We start from the raw sequence: 15,909 nt of genomic DNA on the forward strand, positions 1-15,909 counted from the left end.
AGCAGCTGAAAAAGCCCTTTATTTTTTCTGTCTCCCAAGAACCCTACTAGCATCATGGAGGTCCCCGAGTTATGACGCTTGCACCCACGCATCCGTGTTTTTCCTGGGCCCAATCTCGCAACTATAAACCATATAAAAAGTACACACCTGCACAGGAAGCTCCTAGGGCAGTTCACCCAATCAGCAAGCCATCGAGCCTGCTTGCATCTCCTCCAACTGCAAGGGCCAACAACAAACACCCAATGAACCCAGGAAGGCTCAGACCCGAGCAACTCCATGCTCCAGTTGTTCAGGATTGCAGCAGATGCAAAAACCCTGATGATTCACTGTCCTTTGTCCCTGCAGTTCCCTGGATAATAAATGGGAACAATATTTTATTTATGCCCAGGTCATCAATTCTAAGGCAGAGGAAGCAGATGAAAGGAGAGTTATTTCCATAAAGAAAGTGATGGGTTAGAAGATCCATTTTTACCCTGTTCCTCCTCCCTGACAGGGAATTCAAAACCATTTTGAATTATTACTCTTTTCTTTCTTTTCTGGAACAGCATGAAATACTTTAAAATCACATAGCAATTAATTGCAGTATAAACACAATTATACAAGGAGGTACAAATTACCTTGGGCTCCTTCCATTAAACAACCACATCCTGACTAAATAAGAGGCCTGTCCCTGACTGCCTTCAGATCCCATTAAGGACACTAGGAACTGAGGGAGCACTCTGTAACTTGTAGGATAAACCCCAGAGGAAGCAATTACACAGGACAGAAAGATCCAATTTAGGTAACTGTGCTATGGAACAGGTACTACCAATACTCATTACACAGCTCAGATTTCAAGATTTCATATTCTGACTTTTTCCAGCAAGGGGCATTTCTGTTTGTTTATTCTCTCTCTCAAATAAAGGCTTCTCAGAGCTGATGAGAGGTGCTCAAAGGACACCCACTCCACTCCTCCCTACCGCAATGCAGGCCAACAACAGCAAGGACAGCAATCTACCTATAAAGGTGTCTTGGGGATGAATTTGAGTACAAGCGTTCATCTCTGCCCAATCAATGCTCAATCTCTTGGTTAAGACACTGAAGGAAAAAGCTCCCATTTAACAGCAACTTTGACAACATGTTGTTTACTGAGAATTGAAGTTCCCTCAGCTCATGTCTAATTTTAAACTTTATGGAAGTTGAGACTTCTAGGTACGTATATACAAGTTCATAGCAATGAAAAGGGAAGCTAAAAACCTAGTGACTTCTTAGAGAACTGCTTTGCTGCTCATCACTTACAGTTTGAACTCTAGTAATACATGCAATTAAAAACAAAGCTCTGGATAATATCTAAAAGTGACAACTCCTTAGCGAACATGAGTGAAAGTTATGATGCAAAAGCTACTGTACAGCTGCTGGAAATGTGCATAGAATTGATAAAACTGGTGCATAAAGAGCTAACAACAAATAAACAGGAACTTACTGTGCAGTGCCAAGCCAGTAAGACTAATGCAATTCTTAAATGCGTAGACAGTAAAGATGTTTCTGCTGTATACTGCTGAGATTGAGGCTGGAACAATCAGACCAGCCCTGTTTTCATTCTTAAAAAGATGTTGAAATGCTACAGATGTAGAAGAGAACCACAAAAATGATTTAGAACTGGAAAAAATAACATTTCACCATGACATACAAAGTTGAAATTGTTTAGCCTATCAAAAAGTGATCGAGAATAGCCTTAATTATAGTATAGCAGTACCTTTTATAGGGAAAAATACTAGGTATTATAGATCTATTTCACTAAAAAAAAAGAGAAAATAATAGCCAATGACCGGAACATAAGACAGCAATTTAAATTCAAAGTCTCCAATTTTTAACAGTAAGGATGATTAACCACTGGAAAAAATGACCATGGGGAGCAGTGAATTTTCCCTTTTGAAGTCTTCAAATCAAGACTAAATGCTTTTTCTGGAAGACATGCTGCAATCACAATGAAATGCACTGGCCCATGCACTACAGGAGGTTACACTCCATGATCCGATAGCTCCTCTTGGCCTTAAAAGTTCATTAGTGCGAAGCTGGGAACTTAAATCTATATCCAGGAAGAAACAAGAACTACTTTTAAAGAAAGAAGAAACCTAACATAAAGCAAAATGGTGAATTTCATTCTTAAAAAGGGAATACTTACCTCAACACATACAGTTTTTTCCCCATGATGGAAATACAAGATTTTCACTTCACTGATCTTAGACACTTACTAATACCTCTCTCTAGTTTCACTAAAGTTTTGAAACAGCTATATCACAATTTTAGGGTTAGTTTTCAGCTTGTTTGCATGTATGCATGTTCCCCCTCAGCAAATAACTTCATGTCTTCCAGGCAAACTGACATGCTGACTTAGCAGCACTGCTGGCCCATGAGAAGTGAGGAACTAAGAACATTATATCCTGCCTTCCCCAGATACTTGGAGGGTGGTGGGGGGGGGGGGAAATCAACCCAGCAACTGCCACTTATCTCAGTGCCTGCTGCATATACTGCCTATGTGCATGAAATGCTTTGAAGTAGCTGAATCCATCCATTACTTATCTAAAAGCTGGCACCAAAGTTTCAAATCCTTTTAAGAACCTCCGTGTGTAACATGGAGCAAAGTCTGACGCTTCCAGCAGGCCGTAAGATCACCAAAAACTGTAACAGTAACCTCAGGCTCCAGCTCTCTGGCTCCCAGGGAAGCAGCGAGGCCACAATGATCGTGAGTGACATTTACTTAGAAACCTTGCATCTCCTTCCTGTCCCAAAAGATACATATGGAGCTTCTAAGCATTCCCTAGCTAACAGTCCAATCCCAAATGTGAGAGTCAGACACACACGTTTGCTATTTCTCCTAATTTCTCTGTGCTGGCAGAGCTGCAGCCTTTTGTGTTGAATGGTTTCGCATTCATGTTCAGAAAGGGTCCTGTGCAGACATCAAAGAAAAACATTACACTTCCTAGGCAAGCCTTGGGCTAACTTCAGAGAATACCTCACTGCATAATGTTTAGCATTTGGATCGCAGCAATTCATGAAAAAAAAGAAACTGCGGGACACCCACAAGACATTCCCTACATACTTCCATAATCAGGGACATTTCTGCTGAATTACTGTTCACATAGCAAGAAAAGTCAGCATCCAAGACTAACGTGGCCGTGTTTGGTTTGCATCTTTCTCTTCTTGTTCCCATTCTATTCCACTGGACACCGGGTACATATGAATTCAAATGGAAAAGGCTGTCAAAGAATTCCCACAGCACAGAGTAGGCAGAAACCAGCATCACAACTGCCATTTTGAGGAAGAGAGATGCTGTCTACACTGCTGAATGCCCATTACATTAATTGTACCCCAAGCCCCACTGGAAAACAGTGAAGCAGCCACACTTCTCAAAAACAGCCCATCCATCTCCCACTTCAGGAGAAATTTTGCCACCATTGGTTATGGAACACACATTTTTCTTAAATGTATCTGAAAACCATAGGATTTTGTGCTTCGGAAGGAGAAATGTAACAAAAAATTTCTCACTTATTTTCTGGCAATTGGAAGATACTGAACTATGCTTTTTAAGCTATAGTTGCCTGGTACAATATTTTTTATTTTTACAGTAAAGCCAAAGAGGATTAGGATATACCGCAGTAATTCACACTAGAAGACAGTACCTGCTCCAAAGCTTTATTTTCTAAGCAAACTGGACAGAACAGCAGCATTTCATTGTACAGTGGGGAAAGGAGAAATAAAGACATTAAGTGACTTACTCGAGGTCACACAGGAATCTGCTGCAGAGCTAGGTTGAGTTCCCAGAGTCTCAGTCCACTTAGGCATTGGAAAAAGCAATGAAACAAGAGTATGTACTAAATTTGGCATACATTTTTAAATGATGCATTGCTACAAGGAAACAAGAACCTCCACTCATGCTAACCCAGACACCAAAGGAATATTTTATATATATATACAAAGGAAAACTAGTTACTCACTCCACCCCATCCATCTGATCACCTTCTATTTCCTAAGTCAATAAGACCTTTCTTGGCCAGACAATCCAACCCACAATTGAGATCTTATTACAAATCAGACATACTAAACCACTTTCTCCCTCTGGCTGCAGAAGATAAAGGGCCAAGTAAGCAGGCAACATTTTGGTAACTGGCTTCATGTAACAGCTTTGGAGTTTCTTAAAAGCCTATGCATCGATTCTTTTCTTTAAATAGCAATGGCTTATTGAGGAACCTTCTACCCACCTTAAATGTGCAAGGTTTTCCTTAAGGAAAAAAACAAAACCAGCCCTGCTGAGGCATGTTTGTCAAGAGTTTGTGATACCAAGTTCTGGCAAAATACTGAGAAGCCAGATTAAGTTAATACCAGTGCTGAAGGGCTAAGAAAGGAAACTCAGAGATGAAGAGGAAATAAACTATGAATTTACACAGAACAAAATTGGGATTCAGCTCCAGCTAGTGCTTCAGCCAACAGCATGAGCCAATGCTGCAATTTGTATGTATTCAAAGGAGCTAAAAGCTCATGGCATGCAAAGCAGCACAGCTCTCATGTGGTCTCTGCACAACTTGGGGCAAGAGGAATAGAGGAATTAATTTCATCAAGCCAAAACACCAACACCCTGCTGTTATATAAAAGCCTGTTTTCTGGGGAAAGTTTCCAAAGATGGTGTCATTTGGGCTGTTGTGATTAAAGTGATATAGTCAGGTTCAAGATGGGATACACTGCAGGCTGAGAAACACTCCAGTTTGAAATATTATCTCATTCCCTTTTCAATACTCATGGTGCTTGTTTCTTTCTTTGGTTTGCTAGATTTTCATATGGAAAACAAGTAAGGCAATTGCACTGCCTGGTTCTCCGATGCTAATATAAGATTGTGATGAAAGAACTGCAGAAGGCCTCAGGGAGATGTTTAAATCCAAACTCAAACGGATAAAAAGATGACTATTTAAGTTTGCCTGGGAAAGTTTCTACACATATTGGAAACCCCTTGAGGCAGGGACTGCCCTTCTGTTCTCAGTTTAATAGCTGGTTGTACAAATTATGATTACACAATTATTTTTATAAGGTTTACAATTATACAAAGAATGTATTTTAATACGGTTTCCGACTCTGAGAAATAAAACCTAAAACCCCAAACCCTTTTGAGCTCAAGTTGCATGACCTGCTAATGCTCCACCAGCCACTGCAATCCCAGCTCCATTATGAATTTACACCACAGTCCACAATGGGCTTTTAGAAAAAGCAGGTACGAGCACCCCAACACACTGTAATTAATACTTCCACAATCCAATATAAAAGGCCTTATTTCATGCTTTCGTATCTTCCCTCTTATGTGCCTATTTTAGCAGTCAGCATTCTTGGGCAGTTATTGTATGCCTCGATGGCTGGAAGCTCAAATTCCAAGCAGTCTGCAGCACTGGCATTGCTCTGCTGGAAGCTACTCTCCTGCAAAACTGGCTGCATTGCACAGCAGACCAGAAGAAGCACGGACAAGGAGAAGAAAGTGTCAAAGGTGAAACTACTGGTTGTTTATAATCTTGTATTTTCCCTGGATGGAGACCAACTATGCCAGAAAAAAAGCACCGCACAAACCCTGATCCGCAATAAAAACAGTAAGTAAAACAAGTCTCCCTCTTTATCCAGTAAAGCATCTTCTGTGCCTCAACACGAAATCCAGCTCGTGACAACTCTCCCAATACCCTGGACAGGCAGGGGAGTGACAGATACCAAACCTGGTATTTTACAGATACCAAAACTGAGCACATGAGCAAGGTCCTGAAGTCACACAGCTGGCCCGAGAAGTTGAAAGTGTTTCACATCCAGACCTGGGCAAACTGCTAGACTGTGCTGTTGACATTTACATTTCAAAACCTCTTTCAGTTGAGGAGATGTATAACCTCTGGCTCTTTAGAAGCTCACAGCTTTACGACCCTCAAGGACAGCACTGCCAAGAAAGGCTGCCATTGTACCAGAAGAGGAACTCCCCTGAGGCCCAGAATGACTAAGAAATGATATCCTAATAGGAAGCTTCTCTATATGGGAGCTGTGAAAAACAAAATTGTTGCAGTCTGTAGTCAGCATTATTCAGAATACTTAAAATTCAATTGTTTGGCATGGAGATAACATCACAGAGGTGCTGATCAACCTAGCCCATACAACATCCAAGAGGAAAAAGGAAGGGAACAGTCTCTGATGGAAGACGACAGGTCCTGGACACCCAACAGGAAGAATCCAAGAGGACCTCCACAGCTGCTAGAATTTCAACCTAATGAGGACCAATGCCCTTGATGCAAGCTGACACTTTCTAATCTTTTCTGTGCAAGCAGGAAGGACGGAAGCACTACACACTTTCCAACAGGTGAAGCACCTCTATCCCTTGCGATCCTGGCCTTTCTCTAAACACTGCTCCAAGAAGCTGAACAGGTTTAAGTTGCACCCTTCCCCCAGCATCGCTCACAGCTCGTAGTACAATTTCCTCTCATCTCAGCTAATAAATCTTGTGGTGTGTCTGCTTTTTCTGAACACAAATTTTACGAGCTGAATAAACTTTATGGAACAGTTGATTGCCAAGCCAGCCAAGACCTGGAAACTTGATGCCTGACCACAGCCAGGCACAGCAGGCTCAGATGGCTGCTCTGAGAAAGTTTAGCAGCAGTTTTTGAACTTCAGAAAAAGATCTTCTTTCTGGCCTCCTCCCTCCACATCAAAGACTCCTGATTTACTGGTTCTAAAAGCTTCTCATTCAGCTTATCCTCAAGACCCTTTCCCCTGTGACCAACAGATCAGAACACAGGACAGAATCCTTCCACCCTCATCAGCTCAGAGTACAACCTAGCACCCCTTGCTTCTTCACCACACAGTTTCTTGTTAGGAGACTGGCAAAACGACAAAAGTTTGAGAAACAACGCAATAATTTTTGGAAAGCTGTCTTACATTTCAGTAGCAGTTCAGAGAAACTTCCCTTAAGTAGGGGCTTTAGGGTAGTTGCTTGACATAGTTCACAGTTTAACAGAGAACCATCTCCAGACACTTCTCCAATTCATGATCACGTGACAACCCTTTGGCTGTGCTGACAAGCACGTACATGAACAAGAAGTATTGGGAAGGTAATTCATGCAGTCCTAGCCACCAGGTACCGCAGTTCTGCAGCTGGAAGTGAGGGGGAAGAGCCAGTATTAAGATGAGACAGACCACCACTAAAAGCACTCCAGAGGTCAGGATTTGGAAACCTCTCCGCTACAGTTAGTTTCAAGGTCACTTAAAACAAAAAAAGAAGCTCACGAGTAGATCCATTAGGCTAACAGCCCATTTTCCAGGCAAAAACTGCAGTGCCAATTAGGCCAGGCATTTCCACAGCAACTGACCTGCAGTGGGAGCGTGCCATTCTGCTCCCCAGGGAGGAGACGTCTACCCAACGCCTGCAGGGTGAGGTCATGCACGTACCTTGGAAATGAGTTCATCGTGGTTGGCAAGATGAGCCCTGCAGTGAATGCAGCTGTAGGTCCTGTGGCATGAAGGCAGATATGCCTGGAAAGTCTTGGACCTTGTCATCTTCACCATTGGAGCCACCGAGCGCTGCGTGAACTCCGGGGTGGCCCAGGAGGCACTCCCACAGGACGGGTCGCACGGGAAACACCGGAAGACACAGGTAAAGGCCGTGGTTTGGCAGGTGATGGGTGTGGGGCAGGCTCCACACACTGGTGACAGCTTCAGAGGAAGAGATTCTGATGGAGAGGACGGAGGCTTCACTCAAATCTAAGTTCAAAAAAAGAACAGACAGCAGCAGAGTCACACCAGGCAAATGCACTCAACGCACACTAGACTAAAACGCAGCCTACCACAGTCTCCTAGCCAACAGAATGATCTAGCATTTGATCAAGAAAGCAGGGAAGAGTCAGAGTAGCTAGGAGACCAGAGTACTGTCTGCTGACTAAATCAGGGAGGATTCATTCTTCCAACAGTTAATGGATTTGGAAAGGATTAGAGGCACAAAGATGTTACGAAAATGATTTTCACCAAACCGACTCTCCCAAATGCCCCTGGAGGACAGCACGTGTTAAGGTCCAGCTCTGTACCACCCCTCGGAGAAACCCTGCTCTATTAGCTAGAGAGAAAGCAGGGATGCAGAGTCAGCACTGCCAGCTGCTGTCCTGGGTGACTCACTAACCCGACACAACGGAAGTCTGTGGGAAAGCTGGGAACTGAACTTGGGTTTCCTCAGCCACTAGGAAAGTGCACTAGTCACCAAACCAGTTCTCCTCTTCATTCCGCCCTAGTTTCCACATGGGAAATGCAGTATTACTTCATCATGTTCTCCTTCAAAGCCTGCTGAAAGCTCTGACAGCAGAGGCTACTCTATAAATTGCATTCTAGTATTTTTTTTTACTCAGAACATCCGACAGCAGTCAAAGGTAGAAGCAGCCTCCAAAGGCTACTCTTGACAGTAGCAGACTGGTTAAAAATCCTATTCAGTATTGAAACATCTTTTATCTAACATATTTGATGGAACTTGCTACATAGCTCATGTTTGGGTCTTTTTTGGCAGAAATCAGTTTTTCAGATATCCACATCTATAAGCCTTACAAGATACAAATATTTCTTCTGAGGATCGAAGAAACATACAGGACAAATAAAGTAACTCCCCTCCCTTCCTCTGCTACATGGCATGCATGCATGCTCTAGAAATTAATCATGGACTCTGGCTGCCCCTCCCAAGAGGATTTTCCTTTCCATAAAACATGTGATTCTGTTCAGTTCCCAAGTCTGCACTTTGTATATCGAGCATTGCAATTGCCTTAACTCCCCCTCCCCCGAAATCCAACATAACCTGAAATGTAAATTTCTAAAGTGGACAAAGCACAAAACCTTAAGAGCTGGTCTGTAAGCTGCCAGGAGTGACTTGCCTGAAGTGTATCTGATTATCTTCCAGGTTAGAATAAAGCCAGCCCAGGTCACTATGCTGCTATACTATTAAAATAGCTCAGAGTTTGCATGCTAAGCTGGTTCTGTCACTGCTCAGCAGGATGAGCCTCCCCAAAGGGCCAGCAATACACAGAGCTCAAGGTGTGCTACAGGTAAATGCTGGACTTGGACCCGTCTAAGCAAATACATCTTTCTTGCTCGCAAATGGGGAAAGTCATACTGAAAAAATGACAATAATTCAGACACCATCACTGCTGCCTGCCGGAAAGCCTGAGGTGTGATCACTGCCACACAGTGAGATCTGCAAAAAACCTAGTCACTTAGGTACCAAAATGCCATTTATGGAAACCCATCTTTAACATCTCTGCTCCTAAGTGTGTTTGTAATTGTTGGAGAAGGGGATTCAAGACATCCAAGTTACTTTATCACTTCTGAAAGCATTAACCATTTCACTTACTGCCAACCGGACAGTCCCTGAGAGCCAGGCGCACTATCTGCAAGCTTTTCAGTAAAGTTACTACCAGCATCATACTGGAGAGTTGTTATAAGCTCGCAAAGGCACCATTTAGTACTGTCAAAGGTTCGTTATATTATGCCCACAGAGAGTGCTCAACAGGAGGCAGACACCAACAAGAAAACAGGACATCTCTGGTTTGGGGTGGGTTTTTTTTTTCTTTTTTTCTGAAACATTTTTCTTCTGCCCTCCAGGAGGCAGCTCTCTCTCAGCCAAAGGGAGGAAGAGTCTTACTCATCCTGCAAACTGCTGATAAAGCATATCTAACATCATCACCGCCGTCAGCACTTACATAGCACTTTTCATCCTTAAAGATCTTTGCACGTACTAACTAATCAGATTAATCTTTTCCAATTAAAGTTACAGTGGGAACTTTGGAAGACCCAGCCTGGCACAGAAGAGCTCACTTTCCAGCTTATTAGAAACTAAACCTGCTCCTATTCTAGTCAAAACGGGTCTTTCATTCGGCCTTGATGGAATTCATCTGCCCAGCTTGCAGCTAAGCAGCCTGCCTGTGCACTATTTGGTGCATAGCTGCGGCTCTGGATTTCAGCAAGATCTGGCTTTTGACACTAATCAGTGAAGTAAGAGAAATCAAATACTCCTCACCCTTATCCCGCCTCAGTTCTTCAAGTACACCAGAAGATTGTCAACAGTGAGTTAAATGTGCATTAGACAGCACTGTTTTCCTCTACAAGGTGAGAAACACTTAGGGGATTGAAACCTCAGGCTACAACAGGATAGGAAAAAGACAAAAATAAGGAGAAACCTTCCTTATTTTCTGCTTATTTAACTAAAAGCAACGTATCCCAGCTTTCCTGAACTAACCAAGTGCCAGCCTTTATAGTCACAAGACAACAGAACCATCCCCAAATTCCAAACCCCTGATTCAATAGCTGATACACTATATCCCATCTGTAACGGATCTCAGAGGCTGGAATTTGTGAGCCATGTGCCTTGCCATCCAAGTGCAAGGAAGCAGGAGACTAAATGTGCTCTTACTTGGGCCAAATGCAATCGGATTCCAAGGCAAACCACCAAGCCCTGTCAGTAAGGAACAGATTACAGTGGACAGACCAGCTGGAAGAAAGAGCAAGGACAGACTGGCAATCACTGTACCTGACTTCTGTATGAGAAAACAGCCTGTGTCTGAACCTTAGATTTCATTTAGTTGTACTGAAACGGTGCAATCCTCTCTCCCCCTTTTTCTGCAGCACAGGCAGGTAAATACACCAACAGACAGTTTTACTACTTTCCTCCCATATTGGCATGCCAACAGATTTCTTCTCCGATCAGCTGCCTAACACAGCAACAACAGCCTAGTGCTGCAGCACTGCAGTTGGAGAAAAAGCAGTCCATAGGCACCATTTCAGCCAAATGGAGACACAAATTATGCCCAACCGGAATAAATATTAGGGCAATGCTGTATGTATCCTTTGCTGTTCTCTCTGCCCAGGCTTCCTAAGCATCAATACTCTAGAACAGCAATGAGTAAAAGAGGAAATACTACCAATGAATTTACCTAACAGAGAAGTGAATTTAAAAATTATCACCTGCTGTATAAAGCTTTCTAAAAAAGCACTTCAGGAGTATTCATTTATTTGACCTCACAACACACCTGAGGTTGGCAAATCCATTTGCCCTTTCAGAAGTGGACAAAAAATTCAAGTGAGATGATACCCAAGCACAGATTAAGATAAACTGTAGTTCCTGTTCTCAGTCCTGTGCTGAAAAGGCCAAAAAACTGATCTCTTTACTTAGGGCAGGGGAGAGAATAAAGATCTATGAGCTATGATCTTGGTGTAAAACCTAGCGAAGATGCTACGTGGGAAACACCTTTAAAAGACTTCAGACAAGCTCAAGTATGGTAGTAATACTTTATAAAGGCACTACACACATATAGCATTCAACCCCATCGTCTGATCGATGTACATTAACTGCTGAGAGGTCTACTCTCATCACAGTGCAGAAGAGGAGGGAAAAACAATAGGAAATGCATTCTTGCAGCCTATGAGCACAGCCACTAACCAGAAAGACCCACTTCCCACTTGAAAATCATCTCAAAAAACATACAGAATAGGAGCCATTGTTCCCAGCAACACAAAAACCAACCTCCTGTATTTTTCCTCTGTCCTAGGGACAAACACATCCAAATTGCAATACATTTAATGGTTAAGGCTGCATTCATTCTACTACAGCACAAAGGCACAGGGATGATGCTAGGCTGTGCCTTTGGCTCCTCAGGATCACATGAGTTAGCAACTGTCAGCCTCACTGATGATGGGCATCTGCAAAGTCATTCTATTAACGATTAATCATGGCACCCAATACTGTTAAAGAGGGTGCATATCTGCCATCAGCAACAGCCCAGTATTTTTCTTCTACAATTCTTCAAGACAACTTCATCTCTGGGACGGACCCACTCAAGTCAATGGAATAGAAATTTGTGTATATGAAGTAATTTGCGAGAAGTCAGAAAACTGGTTTAGGGCAAAAGGAGGGAAGAATTCTAGGGAAAAGCTTAGAGACACCACTTACCGTGGCTATCAGTGAGAGCATTAGCTCGATGTACTGCCTGCACACACTGTGCGTGTGTACATTAGGGATGCCTTGCCTAATCCTGCTAAGTCATAAGTAGATGCCACCTCTCCGCAAAGGATAAAACATGATACATATTTTCCTGTTCAGGCGATGACTTTTTGGTTTGGCAGTCACCTTCTACCTGTCCAACAGCCACTTTTCCATATGCGATTGTTTAGAAATTCAGGAATACAGAAAAAGGGAAATGCTTAGTCTGTGCCAAACACTTGCTAGACGAGGCTACTGTCTGTACACGTCTGTATGCCAAATGGCTGAGAACATAAAAGCCATCAAACAGAAGTCCAATTTTGCATAAAACTCGTGTGCAAAGCAGCTCAGAGGCCACTCTCTTCATTCTGAAAAGGCAGACAGCAGGTCTGTTGAGTCTGGTTTTGTGGATTATTTGCTTTTTAAGATGAGAAACTTTATCAGCTAAATACTTATTAGAACACAACAAAAGCTCTGTAAAGCTGCCTATAAAAGTTTTGAAAAAGTTTGTGTTGAAAGCCAACCTTCCTTCTTTGGTGCCTCTTCTCGTTAATATACAAAGAACTAGAGATGTGCTTACGCTGACTGTAATTCAAGCACAGGAAGAATCAGCTTTGAGAGTCTTTTTCTCCACAAGGTCACAAACTTCAGCATCCAGGGTTACTCTGGGTTGTTAGTGTGGTTTTAACAAAGTGCTTGAGGTAAGCACACTTGCTTATGAGGGGGATTTTTGAAAAGGAAATTAACTGCTTTCACATTTTTTAAGCACTGCAGGTTAAAAGAGAAAGGATAGTCTCTGGATGAGACACTGAAATGGGAGTCTGGGTTCTGCAGTTTTCCCTGTGGAATAACAGTGTCCAAATGTCAGAGCACTCAGTCCTCAGAGGCACCAGAGACACTGGGCTAAAGTTCAGGAGCTTTCGTACTCTGATGATGTAGTACTGCAATAAGAGATCCTGGGCCTGAGGCAGTTTGGAGATCCTCACTAGCACACAGAACTGCAACAGCTTTGGAAAGATAAAGCCACATCACCTGAAGGTATGAGGGTAAGATGTACGTACTGAAAAATCCTGAAAGAAAAGATGGTTATTTTGAATTTAAGTATGGAAAACAAGGGAAAGGCAAGAAAGAGGCTGAAATAGTATTTGGATGTAGACAATGTACCTTTTCTCCTTCAGTATCAAGTTTCTGAAACACATCTATTTTAAACACGATAATAAGATACTCCATGCAGCTCAGAGGTTATTACTGATAAATGAGGCCCAAGTGTCCTTCCCTAAGGCCTGTGTTTCCCCAGCTCATTCTCCAAGACCTTGCAAGCCCGTGGAGACAGGAAAATATCAACAAGAAAAATCATGGGAGACTGCCAGCAGGAACTCACTGCATTTCCTTTTATCTTAGCAGATGCCATGGACACAACTGCAACAGAAATAAAGTAGTATGGAGTAGGATGCTCACTTGGACCACCTTCAAATATAAATGTACTTTACCCCTTTATTCCTCTGCATGTATCTGCAAGCCACTTTGTTTCTGTGAGCCTCAGTACTCTCATCTGCAAAATGGAGATACCACTTCTCACCTCTGTGAGGTGTTCTAAGATTCTGGGGGAAAGAAAGGATCTGTATGGATGGATATAAAAAGGTTGTACCGATGCCAAAAAATATTGCAAACAATATTTGCAACCCTGCAACCACTAGAGGGCATCAAAAAGGGATTTGAAAAGTAGCAATTAAGGACTATTGGGCCACAGTGATTCAGGGATAAGCACAACTCCAACCCTGCTGCACCTGCCGTACTCCACATACCATAACCAGCTTGTCAGGAAAAACATCAGTTGTTATTCTGCTGAGTAGCTATCAATACTAAAACTGTCACTGCAATTATATTAATCATGTTTTAAAGCTTAACAAAAAAAAAAAAAAAAAAAACAGGCAATATGTCCGTCTGTGGTGTATCATAAATCTTCCCATCAAAACAGACTCAGCACACCTACAACAACAATTCTGGTCTGTGATGGAGAGGCTTTCTATGAAGATGACATGGAAAGTGCATGAAAATAACTGGTAATTTAAAGGAAGGCATAAAAATGCTGGGCTGGATTTTTTTTAATGTCTGCCTAGTTTTGTCAGTGTATCCACTATTAAATCCATAACTTATTAAAACCAAAATAATTTGTGAAAATCTTATTTATTTTGCAACTGTTATTTACATAGCTGATTTACCTTCTGTCGATTTGGAGAATAAATCAAATTAAGCAGTTTCACTTTTTTTAAATAGGCAACTTCCACACCAGTGGATTTTCCTGCTCTCAAGTATAGCTCTGTCATTACAAGCAAGTCAGAGGATGCCTGCATTTGAAGCAAAAGGTTTTTTTTTTTTTAATATTGAAACAAGGCTCACAGTTGATTGGAAAGATGATGAACAGGTTAAAGTAATTCAGTGAAGGCCCTGCACAGATACTTCTTGCTTGGCTGCAAGAGACCAAGTGATCATGAGAACTTCCCAAACTTAATTTACAGCTCTAAGACTGAACTAAGACCACTCAGGTCCATGAAATATCAGAACCTAACTTCTCCCTTCCTTGCATTTCAGAACAAGGCATACTGTTTAATACAATCCAATTTGATAAGCTACAGATGCCACACCGGGAAGCAAGGGAGAGAAATCAGTCTGGAAGTCCCCTTTACAATTTGATCTCAAAACAAAGACCCAGGACAGCTAGAACAGACATCATCTTACAGAGCTGGCTTCAAAACTCGTTACCTTTTTTGGGCCTGAAACCACACGAACACGGACTGCAAGATTCAGCCTCTACCAAAAGAATGACTGACACCTCTGACTGAATCCTCTTCCCACTCTCCAAGGAGTTGCCTGGCAGCAACATTTTTGCAACGCAGACGAGCCTGTGCTGCTGATAACAAGTGGCGCTGCAAGCACTATAGCTGCAAGCTGCTCACCTTTGCTTTGCTGGTACGTTCCACACAGTGGAATTCAATAACCACTATGATAGATGCCAGTGTGAGCTGCCAAACTGCCGGAGGGAAGAAATATGCCGAAAAGCAGCATGGTTGGCCTGGAGAACAAATTTGAAACAAACCAGCACTTACTTTTTGCTCCTACCCAAAAATCCCACTTGTGCTGCAAATAAATAAAAACTGCCAAGCTGAACTAATCTAAAACACAAATGGCTCCATTTTCTTCCGTAACATTTCAAGAAAATTCTTACCAACATCCTGCATAACGGGATAACAGTCCTTAATCTGAACTGGATAAATACATACAATGTGCTAGAGATAATAGCAATGGCTCAAACATACAGTAAAATGTAGTTCTTCAAACGATAACCATCTTTCTGTTAAAAGAAGCTACATGTTCAGCCTAGTAACAATTAGAGCCACAATTCAAGGGCATTATTCTCTGCCAAAATTATGCATTAAATTGGTACGCCCTGTCCCTGCCCTAGTCTAGTACCAACCTGAGCTAAAGACATCAAGAAAAAGCTCTTCCCATGCAACTGACCAAATACCACCAAAACAAAAACAATCTTTATCTTCCCAAACCCTCCTCATTTGTTTTAATTGTAGAACAGTCTACCTAACCAAATCATCTATTACATTTGTGTTCCTTACTCCATTATCTTCCTTTTGGCAAATGAAGGTATGACTAGGATTCAATTAATCTGGGCTGCTGGATGGATCATCTGTTCCCCTGATAAGGCTGTGTACTGACAGGGAACATGGTGAGAGCATTTATCCATTCTAAGTATCCTTCCTGCATCATCAAAGTCATTTACACCAGAGACAAGGATCTGCCATAGCTGCCTGTCATGACTTACTATTTGCAAGTTCCCTTTGTTAAATCCTGTAAGTTTTCATCGGCTAACAAAACGTTACATTAATATTTTTTCA

General features: G+C 42.2%; 1 protein-coding gene across 5 annotated transcripts in view; it reads right to left on the reverse strand.

Annotated features, from left to right (window-relative positions):
* The window catches only part of YPEL2 (yippee like 2), a 40,586-nt gene that overhangs the window by 20,142 nt on the left and 4,535 nt on the right, over window positions 1-15,909 (reverse strand). For 3 of the 5 annotated variants that reach the window (XM_064523155.1, XM_064523159.1, XM_064523157.1), the window contains one exon: window positions 7,441-7,752. In XM_064523155.1, the coding sequence (XP_064379225.1) occupies window positions 7,441-7,557 (117 nt within the window). In that variant the 5' untranslated portion in view covers window positions 7,558-7,752. Of the gene's footprint in view, window positions 1-7,440; window positions 7,753-14,958; window positions 15,075-15,909 lie in introns of all 5 variants that reach the window. The other 2 variants (XM_064523158.1, XM_064523156.1) reach the window with 1 other exon arrangement.

The sequence above is a fragment of the Dromaius novaehollandiae genome, chromosome 19 (genome assembly GCF_036370855.1).
Source record: "Dromaius novaehollandiae isolate bDroNov1 chromosome 19, bDroNov1.hap1, whole genome shotgun sequence".
NCBI lineage: Eukaryota > Metazoa > Chordata > Aves > Casuariiformes > Dromaiidae > Dromaius > Dromaius novaehollandiae.